General features: G+C 45.4%; 1 protein-coding gene across 7 annotated transcripts in view; it reads left to right on the plus strand.

Moving 5' to 3' along the window:
- Nucleotides 1-16,803, plus strand: part of Tead1 (TEA domain transcription factor 1) — a 220,906-nt gene extending 204,103 nt beyond the window's left edge. For all 7 annotated transcript variants that reach the window (XM_021198957.2, XM_021198971.2, XM_029538170.1 and 4 more), the window contains 3 exons: nt 6,318-6,458; nt 9,068-9,220; nt 13,787-16,803. In XM_021198957.2, the coding sequence (XP_021054616.1) occupies nt 6,318-6,458; nt 9,068-9,220; nt 13,787-13,900 (408 nt within the window). In that variant the 3' untranslated portion in view covers nt 13,901-16,803. The remainder of the gene's footprint in view (nt 1-6,317; nt 6,459-9,067; nt 9,221-13,786) is intronic.
- The last annotated feature ends 3,978 nt before the right edge of the window (nt 16,804-20,781 follow it).

Consider the following 20,781-nt stretch of genomic DNA (forward strand, 5'->3'; position numbering starts at 1 on the left):
GAAACACCAGCTATGCCATGAAACTCACAAACCAGGGAAGTGTCCTGCTTTGTTTATCTGAGAAGAAGCCAGCCTGCTATTTGCACCCATGTGGACTGAATTGATGGCTGTCTTCGTGTGCATTGATTGTACTTGGAAAGGTGTCTGTAGATAGGACTTGAGGCTCTGTCCTCGTCAGTGGTTTGGTTGTGGAATTAAAAGATGTAGTAGCCAGTGCTTCATCAACACAGCAGCTTGCAGCTTGCAGCTTTCAGGTGCATTGCTGCGCTCCAATCCCCACGGCTCCACAGCAGTTGCTCCTGTCACTTTCTCTGGTAAAGATGAGACATGTGAGGCCCTGCTGCCTGTGCCATTGTTCTGATGATGGAGACAAGGCAGTGACAGGTGAAGTGGCACCCAAAATATCTGGACTAGATAGAAGACAATCTAACACCGGGGGAGGCTTAACGAAGAAAATAGATTTGTAATTTGAGCCTAGGCTAGAGCCACTGGAGAGACTGGGAGAGAATGCAGAGCTCAGCCAAACTGAAGAGAGGGTCCGGATTGTCTCCAGCGCCTGGAGATCCTGCTGGAAGCTGCCGGAAGCAGTGATCGGGGAAACAGTTCTGGAGTTTTTAGTCTCATTAATAAAAGAATTTAAGGATGGACCCAAAGGGAGTGAGAAGACGGTTGCTTTAGAGTTCACAGGGCAGACAAACTGCAAATGTCAGTACTGCTTGCAGAAGGGGATGGGGGCCATGCCACTTCAGTTAAACTGCTATGAAGGTCAGCCAGAAGGGCTTCGGAGAAAGCATAAGGAAGCCCGAGGAAGCTTGCTTAGGATGGAAGGAGGAAAGGAAAGATTAGGCTTTTGTCAGTAATTCAGGAAAGTGGGCAGGGTCCTGGAGCCCTGCAGTTGTGGCCCCAGTCCTGCCTTAGGGGCAGGAATTGTGGGAGAAAAGTACAATGTCTCATTAAAGCACTAATGATTACTCCTTTCTCTTTAGCATGGCTTTAGGTAAAGCCTTTCCTAGGAGTGGCACCACGTTCCTGAAGGGCAGCCCCTTAGCCAGGTCCTTGTCCCTGCCCAACAGTGTTAGGTCACCAGCCAGGCCAGAGGTTCCATCCACTTGACTGAAGGAGATGCTTTTGTCTTAACAACCTTTATGTCTTCTTAGTCAGCAACTGTGCTAGGCAGAGTCGTGATGTCCCAAGGCGTGCCATGCCTGTATCTAAGGGGTCTGTGACTATGTCACACAACCCACAAGGCGCAGGAAGGGCTAAGGTTCAGATAGGAGGATAGCGTATATTTACCACCTGAGTCCAGTGCAACCCTCCGGGAAGAGTGATGGAGAAGGAACAGAAGGAAGGAACCAAGAGCTACAGAGGAGGGATTTGAGTGACCCTGGACACTAGAAGACACTAAGAATCAGATTTCCCTCAATGTCTCCAACAAGAGACAGCCTGGCTAATCCATACCTTGGTTTTAGCTCGGTGAGACCCAGCAGGGATTCGGACTGCCTGTGGATGGTGACATACCTGGACTGCTGGTCCTGGGTTCTCGAAGAAAGCAGTCTGAACAAGCCAGGGGCATCAAGCCAGTAAGCAGCAGCCCTCTGTGGCATCTGTACCGCTCCTGCCTCCAGGTTCCTGCCATGTATAAGTTCTTGTCTTCCTTTGGTGATAAACAGCAACGTGGAAGTGTAAGATGAATAAAACCCTTTTCTCCCCAACTTGCTTGTTGGTCATAGTGTCTTGTTGCAGCCATAGAAACCCTGACTAAGACAGCAGTTTGTTGTGGCATCAGTAAGAAGCGCATTGGACAGAAAAGGAGCTAATGAGACCATTGACTACATCCAGCAGTGATACTAAAGAAATGTGTATAAACACTTAGACATTGGGTATCTTGGGCCAGGGGACTGGGAAAGGGGTTTCTGCATGGAGAAGAAAGAGTTGAACTCTGAATTTTATCCTTAGGGCAACTGAGTGGGTCTCTCGGAAGGGCTGCCTCCTTGGGTTGCTTACCCATCCCTGTTCAGAGCCTATTCCACAGTAACCAGGGAACAGGATGCATTTTAAGTCTGGTATGCAGCAAGGAAAGTGAGTTTTCTTTTGCTGTTTCTTGTGTTTTTTTATTTATTTGCTTTTAGAAAATACTCTGGTCAGGTAAAAAGCTGGCAGCCTATTTTTTTTCTCCCTTATTTTCTTGCCTTCAGAATTCCATGAATTGGGTGTTTTTAGTCTTTGGTTGTGGGGAAGTCAACCACGAGTCAGAAGTTCAAGGTCATCCTTGAATTTGTTAGGGTAAGTAGTGGGTTTCTGTGAGCCTCACTCCTTACAGACGTCCGCTTTGTTGCTTCCCTTCTTTCTTATGTTACTTTGCTCTTGAGGAGTTAGCTGACATATATTTCTTTCTAGAATTGTTCTAATGCCATCAGGACCTTCTAGAATATTCTAAAGAACATCCGTGATATAGCTTGTGACTGCGGAATTATTTTTCATGTGCAAAGATAGTTTTTGTAAAGCACAGTTCTGATGTCCCCTGCGATTAGGTGGTTTTGCCACTCACTGGGCAAACCTTTGAAAATCTAAACTCCAAAATTACAAATCCAATTTGAGGTTCTCTTGGTATGTTGCTGAAGCAACATGAATGAACCATGCAAAATCCCATGGCTGAATGTCACAGATAAAATGACAGAAGAGCAAAGCACCAGGGGGAAACATTCTGTGGGCCACTTCTTGAAGTGTGTTTGGTTTTGTTTGAGATGGCATCACATACATCTCAGACTGGCCTCAGAGGCACCATTGAACAGAGGATGACCTTGAACTTTGATTCTTCTGTCTCCACCTCATGATGTTCAGTTTCTGAGGTGCTGGGGATTGAACCAGCATCCTGTCCTGTGCATACTAGGTGAGCACTCTACCAACCGAACTTAAATCCCAACACCTTTAAGGTTTCTTTATTTTTCAAATTTAGATTGATTGATTGATTGTGTCTGGGTGTTTTGCCGGTGTCCACTCTTGTGGTATTTATCTATGTATCACATGACTACCTGGTGCTCGAGGAACCAAGAATAGGCCATCAGATCCTTTGGAACTAGAACTGCAGACAGTTCAGTTGTAAGCCCAAGGCCTCTGGAAAAGCAGCTGGTGCTTTTAGCCTTTAACTGCTGAGCCATCTCTCCAGACCCCTTTTGGGTTTTCCAGACAGTGTTTCTCTGTGTAGCCCTAGCTGCCCTGGAGCTTTCTATAGACCACATTGGCCTCCCAACACCCAGAGCTCCACCTGCCCCTGCCTCCCAGAATGCTGAGATTAAAGGCTTGTGCCACCACCACCCAGCTCCTCTAGGCCTTCAGTAACTATTTTTCTTTCCCCTTAGGGGATACTATATATCTCATTATGTATCTCTGGCTGGCCTTGAATTGACTGTAGACCAAGCCGGCCTCAGACTTGCTTCAGTCTTCCCCCCCATGCTGGGATTGCATGGCTGTGCCACCACAGCTGACCAATAATTTCATTTCTGAGGATCAGTGTATGTATGGTAGATGACCCACTCCCTATGAAAGCTCCAGTGTTATCTGAAGTCCTAAGACACAGCAGTGATGCAGAGCCACGTACAAATGAGCGTGATCTGGTGCAGGCTTAAGCTAAGAGGGTTGCTTGTCTGTGGGGAATTGACAATGGCAGAAAACATTGGGGTTTTCTTGTTTTTTTTTGTTTTGTTTTGTTTTTATAAAAAAAGTCTTTATTTCCATGTGCAGGCCATTCTAAGTAATCCTACTAATACCCTCCCTCCAGTTTGTTTGCCTAATTCCTAATAAAGGAAATGATAAATTGGAGGCTTATTTTATATACACAGCACATATATGCTTTAAATTAGCATGCATAACCCGTGTTATTAGCCTTCAGGAAAACCCACAAATGCATTACAGGTTCTTACCCGGAGTTAAGTTTGTAACAGTTTGGAACTGTCTGAGCTTGCTACATTGTAGCTCTAAGTTGAACAAGTGGTACCTGTACTGGCTAGTTTTGTGTCAACTTGACATAGCTGGAGTTATCACAGAGAAAGGAGCTTTAGTTGGGGAAATACCCCCATGAGATCCAGCTGTGGGGCTTTTTCTCAATTAGTGATCAAGGGGGAGAGGCCCCTTGTGGGTGGGACCATCTCTGGGCTGGTAGTCTTGGGTTCTATAAGAAAGCAGGCTGAGCAAGCCAGGGGAAGCAAGCCAGTAAAGAACATCCCTCCATGGCCTCTGCTGCTTCTGCTTTCTGACCTGCTTGAGTTCCAGTCCTGCATCCTTTGGTGATCAACAGCAGTNTGGAAATGTAAGCCGAATAAACCCTTTCCTCCCCAACTTGCTTCTTGGTCATGATGTTTGTGCAGGAATAGAAACCTTGACTAAGACAGTACCCCAAGTACAGTCTTATCCATTGGTCTCCTTCAACAGACCTGTAAGTGAATGGCAGCTGCTTAGTCACAATGGCAGGCTCAGCCACTTCTGTCCTCTCCCTCTCTCTTTAGAGTTTGACTAAAATAGAGTACCAGTGACCACTGGGAGTAAAGAAATAGAACACCCAACTCATTCTTGTTATGGGATCTAGATTTGTAGCCACCAGGGGCAGCAACTTTGCCTTCAGCTCACAGGGATGGAAGTGTGAACCCTGAACTCTGTCATCAGCTTTGCTGGTGTCAGACCATTACTGTTGATATTTTCAGAATATGATGTACACTGACAAGTTATCACAGGTATTTTTAGTAGTTACTGTCCCATCAGCCTCCCATCCCCCCAGCCAGTCTTCATCTCCCGAATTTCCTCTACTCCTTATTCCAAAACACCTGCTTGTTTCAGTCACTGTGCCTTCCAGAGTAACACAAACACTAGGTTGTTTGATGTAGAATACCACATCACATCATTATTTTATAGTCCCTTTGAGCATACCCCCTTTTGTTGTTGCTGTCTTTTCTTCCACACCTCCAACTTGATCTCACTGTATAGCGTTGGTTAGTTTGCAACTTACTATGTGGTGCAGGCTGGCCTTGAACTTATGGTGATCCTCCTGCCTCTGTCTCCTAGGTATGTTTACAGTTATTCCTCTTTAAAGGTAGTACTTTCTGAAGCAGAAACTAAGGAAAAATAATTTGGAAACCTCCTTTCCTGCCCAGGCATGTATGTCTTATTGAGTTGTTACAGAGCAACAACTGGTTGACACCTGCTCCTCTGGTGCTGTTCTTATACAGTGCTGGGAACTCTGGATAGACAGGACCAGATTTATCACTTGAATTCTGTAGACTGGAAGGTCCATGGTCCAGATACCAGTATCTGGGAAGGCCTCTTGTTGTGGAGGGCGTGGTTCTTTTCTGCGATTGTCCATTCATGTACAAGGACAGACTCGTAATCACATCCCCAGAGCTTCCCATCCTAACACTTGCTGTGGGGCTTGCACGTCCACCACAGTCTGACCACAGCAGTGGCATACACCCATGGCCATGACCTTCTACAGTGGCACCGTGCCCCACAGACACTGTGCCCTGCTTTAATCTTGATTCCTGGCACCAGAATTTTCTAGGGCCTCCCACTGGCTTCAAAATACAACTTTCCCTTTTTATTTAGCCCTCCACAGCCTGAGCCCATGTCTGGGTACCTCCTCATCTCCTGTTCTGCATGAGCACCTGAGTTGGGAAGTTCACTGTGCGTCTAAGACCTCCCATCATCCCTTGCTGTGACACTTGCTCTTTAGCAGCATAGCTTTTCCGCTGTGCTGTCTCTCACATTCGCTGGTAGCCAGGTGCTGTCTCACATCGTAGGCCATTCATAAGACTGTGTTACATGAGTAGCTGTGATGTAGCATCTTTGTAGGATAGTCATTAGTAGAAAGCCTTTCTGCCCTGGGTGTGGTAATCATCTTTGTAGCAGTGACCATCAGCTGCAGGGACTTGTGTTTTTGTTGTTGTTTGTTTGTTTCTGTTTTGTTTTTGAGTCTCTCACAAGATTGGCAGAGTGCACAGTCATTTCATGCCCTCCTTTCTGTACATTTTAGAAACTTTAGAATTTTCATTACAAGAGTACAGTCCTGTTCCAGTACTGAATGCAAGCAAGTCAGGCTGAGTGCATCCTGGTAGCATGCCTTCTCAGGGAAGACTTCACAGTTGTGTACCAACCACTGCAGGGCTCAGTTGGTACAGTGCTTGTCTAGCATGCATGAGGACCTGGCTGGGTATCTGGAGGTGGAGACCGGAGTTCAATGTCATCCAGCTGCTCGATGGCTTACCAACCTGGCTCTTTGTCACAGTGACCCTAGGATGAGAGAATAACCTGCCCCTACTTCCTTCCAACAGGCGGACTTAAACTGCAATATCCAAGACGATGCCGGGGCCTTTTATGGTGTGAGCAGTCAGTATGAGAGTTCTGAAAACATGACGGTTACCTGTTCCACCAAAGTGTGTTCCTTTGGGAAACAAGTAGTAGAAAAAGTAGAGGTAAGTTGGCCTAGTGAGACAGTCCTCTGGGTAGCCTGTGGCTCTGCAGTTGGCAAGGGCCTTTGCAGGCCTTTCTCTCCCATGTATACCTTTTCCTGGTTGCATCTTAAAGGTAAAGGTAGTGCTTGGGCAGCAGCCAAGATGAAGCTGGATGCTCTGCTGGCCAGTACTGGCCTCTGGTGAGAGCCCCCTAGGACCAGGATGCTTCTCCAGGTCCTAGCCACAGGCATTGTGGGTAATGATGCAGGTAGCAGTTACCCCACCCCACCCCCACCCTGCCTTCTGAAACCTGACACCTTGTGTTTGATACTGTTGCTTTTGCAGGCTGGGGGTGGGGGTGGGGGGTGGGGAGGTTAAGTAGGGTATTTTTTTCCCCACTTTGGTGGGTTTTGGGGGTTTTTTGTTTTGTTTTTACTGTTTTCATTTTAACTGTTTCTAGTTTAAATTTCAGTAATGAGTGTTGGTCTGTGCCTGTAATCCCAGCACTTGGGAGGGTGAGGCATGAGCCTCCTGCGATCTAGGCCAGCCTGAGCTACTCACTAGAGTCCTGTCTCAAAACAAACACAGAAAAGCAAGACACTCCATCCTGTGTTAGGACATACCCATACTCAGCTTGCAAAGTCTTATAAACCTGATTGTTTTATCAGGGTTAGTTGCTTTTGAAGGTGGCAGTCCGGTCACCTGCCTGATTTTCCAGTGTCTTCTGCCTCACTGCCACCACCTGAAGATTGAGGTTTTATTTGCGGCAGGTCTGGACTCTCCATCCAGGAGCCTGACTTGTCTGTGGCAAGACTCCACCTTCCCAGCCAAGCCTAGAGGATGCCAGGAGAGGAGGGAGGGTTTAAGAGCTTAGGCAGAGCTATGGGGGTTCAGGCTGCATTGGAGCCCCCTGAGCACAGCCATGCAAGACTGATATTAAAATGGCAGGAAGGCTACGGGTGGGTTGAGTTGATGGTGAATTTAACAGGGGTCATGCGCTCTCCTGAAATGGCTTCCGAGGGACTCCAGTAAGAGGTTTTAAATAGAATTTAGTAACTGCATATTAAAGCTTAAAGAGGAGGGAGAGCCAGAGGTCACACTCTTTATGCCTGCCAGCAGCAGTAACCAGACAGTACCTTTCTAAGGGACAAATAGGGGATAATTAGAGATACAAGAGTAGACTTGAGAGACAGGAAATATCAGTTGGGAATCCTGAGCACTAAGGATAATTTAAATTGGACTGTGGGGTGTGGCTGTCCTGACAAACTAGCAGGAGTACAAAATTAGGATTAAAAGAGGGTTGGGGGGGAGTCATGATGATCAGCTAACAGGATGGCTCAGCGGGTAAGGTGCTTGCTGCTAAGCCTAAGATTCTGAGTTCAATTCCTGGTGCCCACATGGTGGGAAGGAGAGAAAGAACCAACTCCTGACCTCCACACACATGCAGTGACACACATGCACTATGTACAAAGTACAAGTGCAAATGGATATCCGTGTTAAGTAGTTTTTCCGCTGAGTCTTTTCTCTGTAACATTCCCATTTATCCTTGGAGCTTCTGGGCTCTGATTTTATAAGTAGGTTCTGGGGTCAGGTGCAACAAGTTGTTCTTACTATTCTTTTTTGTCTTTGCTAAGCTAGGGGCCAGCCTTTCTATTTCCAAACGATGTACACTTTATTTAATGTAAAGAAAAATAGATGGCGTGAACACTATAATTCTATTTAAAATGATATGTTATTAATATGCATTTATTTGCATGTCTGTCTTAGGTTTTGATAGAATTTTGTGGTTTTTATCATATCTGTTTGCTCCTTGTTGAATTCTGAATATTTTATGATTTATGTTAGATTCATATTTCTAGATTCTAGTTTCTAGAATAGATAGGCTTTGGGTTTGGGAGCCTGATTTAAAGATCTATACCAAAGGCCTCGCTACAGAGCTGTGCACGGTGGTGCGGGTCTTTAATTCCCAGTAAGTCAAGGTCAGTCTAGTCTAAGTAGCTAGCTAGGCTGTCGAGGGCTACATAGAGAGATCTGTCTCGAAAGAAGGCCTGTCTTCACAATCCAACATAGCAGATCCTCCAGTTTAACCACAGTGGTTCCTCCCTTAAGGTTTTTTGTTTTTGTTTTTGTTTTTGGTTTTTCGACACAGGGTTTCTCTGTGTAGCCCTGGCTGTCCTGGAACTCAGAAATCCGCCTGCCTCTGCCTCCCAAGTGCTGGGATTAAAGGCATGAGCCACCATGCCCAGCTTCCTCCCTTAAGGTTTTGAGTTCTCTGTGTATTGAGGTGTAGTGGTCACTTTGTTGCCTCCACTCACCGCGCTCAACACCCCCTTCTGGTTCAACACACACACACACACACACACACACACACACACACATGCACGTTTACTAGAAGGATTTGTCAAATGCTTTAAAGATCACCCTTTACAACATTGTTTAAACTTGCGGAAAAATAATAGATTCTGTGCCTGGTTGTAGATTTAGAGGCAGGGTTTGTTTTTGATTTGATAATTGGCATAAATGACAGAGCTTATCAATAGATGATTCATGTTGAAAATGCTCATGCTTTCAAAAAGCAGCCATTCTCTGTTTGGAAATATAAAGATGCTCAACCCTCTTTTTCCTCACAGACGGAGTATGCGAGGTTCGAGAATGGTCGATTCGTGTACCGAATAAACCGCTCACCGATGTGTGAATATATGATCAACTTCATCCACAAGCTCAAACACCTACCAGAGAAATATATGATGAACAGTGTTTTGGAAAACTTCACCATATTATTGGTAATGTTTGTCTCTCTCCGGTTGGTGTTGTACTTAGAGCCTGTGCTGAGGCTTCGTAGGGACAGTGCAAAGGTGGGTGGGGAGGAAGCCATGTTTACAGCAAGGAGACTTGGGTATCTGGTACTCAGCAAGTTCTGATACCATGATTCCTTATCAGTTGCCAGAGTCAGAGGTTTTTGTCCTCAAAATATGTTCATAGAATAGTCAGTAATGGGGGCTGGTGAGATGGCTCAGTGGGTAAGAGCACCTGACTGCTCTTCCGAAGGTCTGGAGTTCAAATCCCAGCAACCACATGGTGGCTCATAACCATCTTAGAAAGATCTGAAGACAGCTACAGTGTACCTACATATAATAAATAAATAAATAAATAAATCTTTAAAAAAAAAAAAAAAGAATAGTCAGTAATGGGTTTTATAAGGCTTTTTAAAAAAGAAAATAATTCAGCCGGGCGTGGTGGCGCACGCCTTTAATCCCAGCACTCGGGAGGTGGAGGCAGGCGGATTTCTGAGTTCGAGGCCAGCCTGGTCTACAGAGTGAGTTCCAGGACAGCCAGGGCTATACAGAGAAACCCTGTCTCGAAAAAAACACAAAAAAAAAAAAAAAAAGAAAAGAAAAGAAAAGAAAAGAAAATAATTCTTGAGTAAACTTGAAGGTCGGGATGCCAAAGTAAACCTCAGTGAGCGCAGTTCTCCCGAGGGGCTGGCAAGGGTGCCCCTGTGGTCCTGCAGCCTCTGAAGGCGGCCACATTTCTCCGTTGCTAGAATGGAGAGCCTGAGTGCTTATCCAGAGAATCCCTTACCTGGTATGTTGGTTCTCAATCAGGTATATACTGTTTTGGTTTGGTTTGAAAGGCTCCTTTCCACCTATCCCTTTCCACTTAAGAAAGGAAGGAAGATTGACTCAAATCAGTCTTAAGTCTTATGTGGGAGTACATGCCTGCAATCCCTGTATTTAGGAGGCTGAGGCAGGGCGATCAGGAGACTGCGGGCAGGTAGGCTGGACTACATAGTGAAACCCTCTCTTCAGACAGGCAGATGAGGTGGCTCAGGTGGCTTGCCCTGCAATCCTAGCAACCTAAGTAGTCATGGCATAGCCAGAATTTGGGGTCACTGCTATCAGGGACTGGCATCTCAGAGCTCAGATCTAGGATCAGCATTCAAGGATAGATTTTGCATACAAGTTTGACTTTCTCTAGAGAGAGAGTCTTAGTGGAGTCTCAGCTGTGCCTGTGTGCTCCTAAAGCTGAGAGCCTGGAAGTCTGGGGGAAACTCCCATCCTTAATAGTCACCAGTGTCCTTTTGGTGGAAGATGGGCAGTTTGCAGAGTGTGCAGCGGCAGGGAGCAGGTAAGTGTCTTAGAACTGTACTCTGCTGCAGCCCAAGTGTGTGGGAACTAGGGAGTTTGGTTCAGTCAGTAAGGACCTTGCTATACAAGCATGAGGGCTGAGTTCTGTTTCTCTGCCCCACAAAAGGCCAGGCCTCATGGCACTGCCTCTAGTGCCCAGCAGTGGGGAGGTGGGGACGGGTAGCTCATTCCCTGGAGGCTACTGGCCAGCCTAGCCTAGTCAGTGTGCTCGGTATTTAGGCAGAGATTACATCTGCAAGAAAAAAAATATTAAATAAGATAGAAGAGTAAGAAGCACATGCAAGATCAAACTCTGGCCTAAGCACACACATGCACACACACACACACACACACACACACACGCGCGCGCACCAGTGTAGGCCTTGGCACTTGGGATTCTTTTCTAGATTTTAAACTATGTCAGTGACTTGAATTCTTAGGTGGTAGCCACCCATCTCTCTTAGCAGGAATTTCAACTCCAGCTCTGTCTGTGACTGCAGGTTGAGAATTATGATAGCACCAAGTCTGGACTCTGCCTCAGGGAGTCTAGATGAATTGAATGTGGCCCTGAGATGTCAGAACCAGGCCCCTAATTCTCAGAGTGCCCAGGTACCTGTCAGCAACATGCCTGTGGGTCATACGACTTCCACTGTCCTGGACCTTACTGGGTTTGGTTAAAATGTGTCATTAAAGCCATTCATAATGGAACACACACACACACACACACACACACACACACACACACTATATAATCCCTGCATTTGGCAAATGGAGGCAGAAGGATCAGGAGTTCAAGGCCAAGCTAGGCTATAAGAAACCTTTCTCAAAACAACAGCAAAGTGTCATTAAGCAGTTAAACAAAATATTTTGATATAAGCAATTAATAATTTCCAAGAAAGGTTTGTTAGAAATAATATCATTACCTTAGAAAATTGCAGACTTCAAAATTCCAAAAGTGAAAACATCCAATTGATGGGCAAGAGAAATTGTACTTTCTAGTTCTTGTTAGCAGCTGCTAGCCACCACTTTGCTAAGTAAAAGTTGGTCATTAGGGCCATTTAAGTTCTCGATGGCTCATAGGCTATGCTTTCTGGTTGCGTCCTGTTGCATTGGGATTGAACTGAACACATAGAGGCAGTGAGAGCCCCAAGCAGAGCTGGGAAGGACAAAGGGGAGTCATTAGCCAAGTGTGCCTACTGGCTTCTTGGGCCTAGTGGTATAGGCCTGTAATCTCATCTGCCCAGGAAGCCAGGGTAGGAGGGTTGCACATTTCAGTGTCTGCCTAGGCTAAAGACTGTTCAAGGCCAGCCAAGGCATTCAGTGTCTTCAAATAAATAATGAAAAGATGGGGCTAGAGAGCTGGCTTGACAGTAAAGAGCACTTCCTAAGCAATGTCTTACAGCCACCTGAAACTCCAGTTCTAAGGACTCTAACAACTTTCTTCTGGCCGCTAAGGGTGCCAGTTATATGTTACACATACACACACACGTAGGCAAATACACATAGATGGTAAAATCAAATAAAATATTTTAAAGCAAAATGAGAAGAAGCCCAGGGATACACAGTGGTAGAGAACTTGGACTACCCACATGAGGCCCTGGGTTTTTAAATCTTCAGTCCAGACAGACAGACAGACAGACAGACAGACAGACAGACAGACAGACAAACAGAATGGATTTACAAGAAAATGGATGTGTCTGAAAACTCACAAGCCTTATGCTAGATACAAAGACCCTTTGTAAATGCTACTGTCAAAGTCGTACCATGAGCCGCAGTGTCACTTTTGTGGTTAAGGAATCCCTGTAACTCATGGTCATGGTGATCGACACAAATTGAGTCATGAAATCCGAAAGCTTGAGCCGAAGCTTGAAAGTCTCCATTGGTACATGGATCATTTAGATCTGTATTCTTCACCTCCAAGCTGGCCAGTGAGAATCTTTACATTCCCTCAGTTACACCATGGCTATAGCATTGGCTGCCAGGAAGTGATTTTATGATCATAGTGTGCCATGGTAACTTCTTTGAGTCAAAGAAGAAAATGAGCAGGTTATGATACACAGGCATTGAAATTGTTGATATTTCTCAACAAGACACCATTGGAGTCTCGAGATAGGTGATGTGGGATTCTCAGGAATGGTAAAGAAGGTATGTTTGTTGAAGGCTAAGCAGACGTTTTTCATATTTACCAAGCAAGTAAGACTTTTTCCTGAGTGCATACATGGGTATCAGGTGCAAGGAATACTTCGATGGACTGGCTGAGTGGGGCAGCCCTCCCAAGGTCAGATGAGGGAGACAGGCATTCATCCCGTAATGAATGGAAAATAAAATTACTACCAATGTCTCCCAGAGATGGGCATAGTGCTGAGGTGACACGGCCTGGCTCAGAGGCAGGGAAGACCTTAGGTGAGGTAGCGGATTGGAGCTGATGAGTCTCGAGCAGATGGCGTCTCAGTCTCCTCTTTGCCCTGGGGAACAATAGCAACCAGTCACAGAGTTGTGAGGTCTGTGCCAAGTATCACATACTGCAGTCCATACATAGTGGGGACACAGCATTGGTGGTCGTCATAAGGTCTGTGCACTCAGCAGATGATTGAGCATGGCGCACCATGCCTGAACTGGCTAACCAAAAGACATGGTCTCAGTTCTTCCAATTTACTGGAGGAGCTGGATACTGAAAAAGATCAGCCTGTGTGAATCATAGAACTCCATGGAGAAAATCAGAAGTGGGCCTTTATTCTTTTCAGTCAGGGGCCCTGAGCTTGATCGCTTGGAGGCAAGAGGAACTTAGGTGGGTGAAACAGACCATTACAGAGGGGAAATTAGGCCCTTGACAAGCTAGATAAGGCACTCAAGCCCAAAACGTTTTTTGAACATGAAAGTCACAGAGAACCACTGAAGCGTTGTGAGGTACATTTGATCAGATTGTCCTTCAGAATAGTCCTCCTGAGGTAGCATGGGGGCCTGCGGCCAGCATGAGGAGGAGAGCCGGAAGTCTGATCTGAAAGAGGCTAAGGTCATAGTCATGAGGGAGAGAAACCCACGGGGGCAATGGATGGGTATTTCCTAACCCGTGTGAGAGGTACAGCCTGTGTCAGCAGAGAGCAGCAGCAGGAGGGGTTTATGGGGTTCCAGTGAGACTTGTAACCTTCTGAATGTGGCCTGACCATGTCATTTATGTGGGGTAATGGTACATATACCTCTTTTTTTCTCTTTTTTAAACAGGTGGTAACAAACAGGGATACACAAGAAACTCTGCTCTGCATGGCCTGTGTATTTGAAGTCTCGAATAGTGAACACGGAGCACAGCACCATATCTACAGGCTCGTGAAGGACTGAACCTGGTTATTTATATAGAGAGATATCTGTATATACACACACATATGTGCACACACACACTCTCCATTATCGAACGACTGACTGTAAACCTCACCGCACAGGGTGCTACCCTGGCCCCCCGGGCCCCACCCTGACCTTTCTAACCCTGTTCGAGTGAACTTTTTTTTTTCCCCATGTGTTCATGCTATCATTGTAGCTGTGAAGTTGTGATGCAGTTTTTTGTGTATTCCTCAGATCTGCAACCCACAATTCCTTGGGGAAGGTGAATCTTACCAGCCTAAGCTAAGCCTCTCTGCAGACCTGTTTCCGGTTGTGGTAGAAAATACTGAGTCAGAGGATTGGCCACGGGGCATTGACTGCCTTTATACAAGTGTATTTAGTTCTTTTTGTGTTTTTCCAACATAAAATTCTTGTTTTAAGATACAAGTAAAATTAATCTTTAAATATAAATGTAAATTAGTACAGGAAAACTAAGATTCTTTAGACTTATCTTTGTAACTAATTAGGATGGAAAGTTATGGAAGAATGTAATTCACTAAATTATTTTTTAAATGAAATCTTTCTTTCTTTTTAAAACCAAATGTTAAACTATAGCCTTAAGACATACTTGGTTGAACTATCCTAATGAGATAAATTTGTACCTTCTCCCAGCCCCCAAGGTTAAAACTAATATCCTAATTCATTAAACTCTTGAAACAGGTGTTACAAAGGAGGAAAACATCACCCCTTACCCTTAACATATATAGTATATTTAAAAATGTAAAATTGTATTGTACTAATGTGATAATTCATTATTTAATGAAGAAGAAAAGATGGCTCTTTTTGCAATAAGTAGGTAATACTGAAACAAGTCTAAGCTTACAATGTTATAGTCTTGTGTGTGCAGTTACATTTTATATGGTCAACCAAATTTTTTACAGAGATGAGTTCACATTTGAACCACTGAAATTTAATAGCAAATTTAAAAATTGGCATGAGTACTGCACTGCAAGTTGCAAAGGATACAGAATCCTGTGGCTGGAAGAAACTTGTCATCAACCGAGCAAGCAGAAGGCTCATCAGGCTTGGTGTCTCTGCTCCCCAGAATGTCACTGTCACAAGCTTCCTGACCAGCCTGTGGATAGATTGTTGCTGGTAACCCAGTGCGCATAGGAAGTGTCTGTGGCTCTAGCTCTGTGTTCATGCACATGTGGATAGTCAGCTCTTTGAGCTCCTGTTTCTTGTCAGTTTGCTAGTTGCTCATTGCCTCTCTGCATTATAGACATGGATATATTTTCTCTAAGGGCATCTTTCCATAAGCCTCAGTGGCACTTTATACATATATTCATTCATATTCATATTCTCTCTCTCTCTCTCTCTCTCTCTCTCTCATCTTTTCAAGCAGATTCCCTTATTCTCTTACCAAGAGAATATTCCAAAGCATTGCCCAGCAGAGTTGGTCTGACGTGGCCAGCCTCAGGTTACTTCTCTAAGTGCTTTTTCACTGGGGAAGCAAGAAAGGTTACCCGTCTACTTCCCAGGGAAGGTAAGAGGAAAGTAATAGTTTCTTTACACACACTCACATGTGTGAGCACATACAAACGTGCACAACTGTTAGGAATATGTATACTTAATAGAAATGGTACAAACTTTTTACATTAAAAAAGCAAAAAGCATGGCTTGTTTTTTGCACTAAGGCTATAAAGTAAAATTCTACATCTGCTGTATCCAGGAGACACACGCACCTTTGCCCCAGCGTCAGCTTTGACTGCTTATATTGTATTCGGCATCTTTGGTCCTCAGTGGGTGGGCGTGGCTGGCATGTAGTTAAAAGAACCACATTGGATTGACTCTGTCTTCTCCCTCATCCCTGGGAAGACCAGAAAAAAATGTGCAAGATTTTTCCATTTACAATGTGCCTCCCTTGGGGCACTGGTTCTCCTCAGGAGAACGGCCTAGGTTCCCTATTTCTAAACCAGCCCTCAAAGGAATGGCTACTCTGAGTTTCTCCCCTTTATCTGTCTGAGACCAGGTGTTTAAAGATGTCTCCTGGAAGTGACATTAATTAATCTTTTAGGCAACCCTCTTAGGGAGGGTTCTTTAGTTTTCATTTCTTATGTCCTTATTCAGGAGGAAGCCCCTGTGTCTTGAGACCAGGAAGATATGAATGAATGGGTACAAATAATCTGTGGCTATTTATCATCTCAGAATGTGATGAGGGAGAGGTCTGTCACTCAGGAGTAGAGCTGTTCCTCCGCACCACGAAAGCTCTGGGGATTTACCTCCCAAGTACCAGCTAGAAGATAGTGGTTGGCAGTGGGGAGGGTAAGATGTCACAGAGTCAGGGTGGTGTGTCTGCTGCCCCACAGTTCTCTTCCTAATGCCTTTCTGGGCAGTAGGAGGTGTGTGTGTGTGTGTGTGTGTGTGTGGATGACCTGACTTACTTTTTGCTCTTAAAACAGCTGTAAAACTCTTTAATGTATACTAACCTCCACCCACACTCTCCCCCCACCTTCTTATTTTACACCACACCCATATCTCCATCCCTCCCAAATTCTCATTCTTTTTTGCCTTTAAAAAGAAAATAACCTTAGTTACAGTTATATTGCTATGATGTTAACACTGCCCAAAAGCAAGTTGGAGAATAAAGTGGGCTTATATTTCCACATCCTAGTCCATCACTGAAGGCAGTCGGGGCAGGAACCTGAGCCTACAAGTTGATACAGAGACCATGAAGGAGTGCTGCTTACTGGCTTGCTCCTCATGCCTTGCTCAGCCTGCTTTCTTATAGAATCCAGGACCACCGGCCTATGGATGGCACTGTGCACAATGGGCTTTCCATGCCCCCATCACTGATTAAGAAAATGCCTTACAGGCTTGCCTACAGCCATTTCTTATGGAGATATTTTCTCAATCGAGGTTCCCTTTTCTGAGATGACTATAGCTTGTGTTAAACTGACATAAAACTAGCCAGCACGCCCACCATGGCCAATTTGTGCTGCCTATATACTCACAAGTGTGGGGACATCCATTGGAACATGGTCAAGCCTGCCAGGAACCACACTCTTAAACTGAGTTCTCTTCCCCTAGAACCATCCACTGTCAGGAGCTCCTCAACTTTGCAGTGTCAACCAGCTAGCTCTCACGGTTGCTGGAGTTTATGAATACAGTGGCCCTGTCATGTCCAGGAGATGCTGTTTTGCTCCATACACCCCACCCCACCTTCTGTTCTTCTGGTCTGTCTCTGCTCTGTCTTCAGCACTGGTAGCTATAAGGTCTGTAAATCTTGGAGAGTTTTCCCTGTCTTAATCAGTGATCCAGTTATCCCAAAGTTGCTTTATTTCCCAAGTGAAAGCCTGGATTTGGGGTGGGAGGTTATGTTCTAACCTCTAATCCCAGTCTCTAATCCCTGGCTCCTTCTGCTCTCTACTCAGCTTCCTAAAGCTTAGGACACCATTACTGAGCCCTGCCCTCACCATTCCCTCCCCAGCGCTGGCTCACAGTGACTGAGACAGATCTATCATGGACATCTTGCTTAGCCTCTGCATAGTTTAATGGGATGCCCAGAGTCCAGCTAACTGGAGGCCAGCAACATTTTGGACCTGTGAATTGGCCGCACCCTGTGCATCATCAGAGAGTGGAGAATTCCTAGCCACTTCCATGGTTCTAATAGCTCGTTGCCCTGGGTTGTGCAAGGTTCAGCTTTAGTTGAAAATGGCTGCCCTTTCTCTTGCTAGTCACATTAGCATATTGATAGCCAGTTTTTCTCCGATTCATGAAATCTCGTCTATGACCCACCTCCCCCCCTCTGCTCTGCCCCCAATCCCTTTTTTAAGGTCAGGAAGAAGCTAGTGGCAGTATTCTTCAGCAGCATCCTTTCCTCTGTTGGAGGCCTCTCCTGCACAGCCACCATCTCTTCCCTGCTGCTTTTTCTCTCCTGTCTGGGAAAGCCGGGACCGCTTGCCAGCAGCCTCCCTATAGCCATCTGACTCCTCTTTAAAAGAACATTTCTGATTTGGCTTATAGCCTACTCTTTCCCAGGGCTTAAAAAGAGAAAATCCCCTCCCCCACCTGATTCTTTCTCACAAGCCCCCAGTCTCCTCATCCTTTTCCAGATAGGGTATATCTCCTCTTCACTGCTTCTGCTGTCCGCCTCATGCTCTGTGCTGTCTGTTCTATCTCTTCCATCGTTAGGGATGGAGCAGGACTGGATCTGTTCCAGAAGGTGCCTCGTACTCAAACTAAAAGAGCACAGTCTATCCCCCTTCATCTTGAAGGAATGAGAGGCGTCTGGTCCAGTCTCCCATCTATTTAGTCACAGGACAAGGGTGAGGGCTTCTCTTTCATCTTTGGCCTCTCCTGGGTCGAAGCCATCTTTCCTTGGTGCTCTGTGCTTAAGTGACCCCTGAGAATGCATGGACAGAGTCAGTTCAGATCCCCTAGAGCTGTCTGGGGAACCACAAGTAGATGGCGAGGCTGAAGCACCTTTTGTTTCCTCAGAAGACAATTCTCCAGCCACAGGCTCTGAGTCAAATTTCTATTCACCACACATCCCAGCAGCAAAGTCCTGCCCACACACCAGCCAAAAGAAAACCCTTGCTTGGTGTTAAAATTCTTCAGAGGACTTTTAGATCCAGATCTTCTTTAGGCTCCGATACCACAGTGGCATTAGCCATCGTTTTTGTACAACCATATATTATTGAAGTCACCTAGTGGTCAGTTTTACAAACCAGGTACCTGTAATTTGTATAATTTTTGTATATGCTCTGGCGTACCATGCCTGTCCTAAGGAAGGGTAGAATACCTGTGTGTCAGTGTCCTTACCTGTGACATTAGGATGCTTGAGTTGCTGGCCTCTTCTATGTTGATGTTTCTGTGGCTAAGCCCTGCACGTGTCATTCCTGAAAAGCCTTAAATCTTGGAGAAGTCACATCGCAGGGTGTCAGTGTGACAGGCTGCCTGGGAACCATGAGCCCTTTTGTAAGCTGGAAGCGTTTCTCTTAACTACTGTCACTTTTCATAGTTTTCAGTTCACAGCTGCCAAAGCCTCCCAGAAAAGCCGTGCCTTAGTACTACCTTGTAGCCGCCAGCCTTTTCTCAGCCTGTTCTGGGTGCCCACTTGCTAATTGGCCCCATATCAGAAGCAGGACAAGCCAAAATCCTTCTCATTTGTGTTTCAAAAGCCCGTTTTTAAATCCAGCTCTATAGGAAGCTGATGACTTGGTTTCAAACAACCTGAATCAGAACCCAAGTCGATTCTTTGACCATGCTCTCATATACGTATCCATACCAAAACTAAAGGCTGCACCTCGGCAGCTTGTTATGAAGAGCGAATTGTACTTTTCATTGATGCCTTTTTCAATCCATGACCAAATACTTAGCTATTTGTGAATCTTCTGCACTCCAGCTTGAAAGTGCCTTTGGCTCGAGATTCCAGCTTAGAAAGTGCCACCATAATAACGACAATTTGTAGAGAGACCAAAAATATTTCGAGATCACCATAATGCCTTTGGTTAACCGGGATGAATAACCAACCGCAGGCTTGTATTCATGAGAGCACCGAGCACCATGTGGTCCCTGCCTGCTGTGAGTCTGCCTGCTAATGGGGAACCCCACCACCACTGTCCTGTACAGCAGTGTGGCAGCGGGGAGCCCTGCGAACCGTTGTGTCTGTGTGTGCCGCCTCTCCCGGCATGTCCACCAACTCATCACCCGGCTCTGCATCCCTGGGAAGGAACTTACGCACAAGCACCGAATCCCGGCCAGTGGGCGGACACCATGGCTCTGCCTTCCCCACCTGTGTTCATGTCCAGACTGTGGAGACTCTCATCCACTGGAACGACACTGCGCACTTGCCTGCCTACACGTTTGGTTGTTGGAAGCCTCGCATTGAGATGACAGTGCAGAACAAAAATTAAAAATGGGTTCATTAGGGTCATTGCAGTTGAAGTGTCTCTGGGCTGTTTTGCTGGCTCCGGATGTCCGAATGTGCTGTGAGAGACTTGCGAAGAGCACACCATTTGCAACTCGGCATTTTCAAGGATGTTCTAGCCCCTCAGCCAACTCTTTAAAGTGTGTGTCAGCTTAGAGTAAAACCTTTTTGTATCTGGAAACCCCATACTGTAAGGAGAAAGAAACAAAGGAGGCAAAAAGAAGCCAGGAAAAAAATAGGTGTTCTGTTTTGTTTTGTTTTGTTTTTCTTCCTTTGCTGATGTAAGTGTAAAAGTAATGACAGGCAACTCTGAAAGTTGGCCTCAAAACTCTACCACACACTTTTCTCTCGGCCCCTCCCTGGTGTCTAAGGAATAGCCGCTCTGGGCTCTGAAATTGCCCAAGTGATTTGTATCCACCCCAAGTTGTGAGTATATATAAAAATCCAGTTTTGGGGTTTTTTTTGTTTTGTTTTTTAAAAGAAAAAATAACTATCAAATGGAAAGGATAATTTCTCAGCGCAGGTTAGAGTTAGTGGTTTGCTGTCATGTATTCCCCTCCCCACCCCCTTGGCAGGGGCACACCACAACTTGAAGAACTTAGTCAAATGTGTGTTCTCTCGTGCCTCTCTCTAGCCATTGCTGTCTCGTTTGCAGTAGTTTTTCTCTCCTGAGCTCTTTGCTTATATCTTTTAAAATGAAGGTTTTTGTATTTTAAATTTACTGTGTTGCAAAGGGTAGGCCTCACTGAAGTCATGCATCATTAACTAAGATAAGATATCTGTATTTATTGTTCCTTCCTAAGCCACAACTTGTGTTCTCTGTGAATCTGCATTGGGTCCCGTGGCCCACAGTACATTATTTTAGATAAAAGCAGCCTTTGTGTGTGTCTCGAACCCAGTTCGTTCACAACCATGGGGTCAGGTTCCACTAGACTTCAGCCTTGCTCAGCCTGGCCCTTGTGGGTTTTTA

The sequence above is a fragment of the Mus pahari genome, chromosome 1 (assembly GCF_900095145.1).
Source record: "Mus pahari chromosome 1, PAHARI_EIJ_v1.1, whole genome shotgun sequence".
Lineage (NCBI taxonomy): Eukaryota > Metazoa > Chordata > Mammalia > Rodentia > Muridae > Mus > Mus pahari.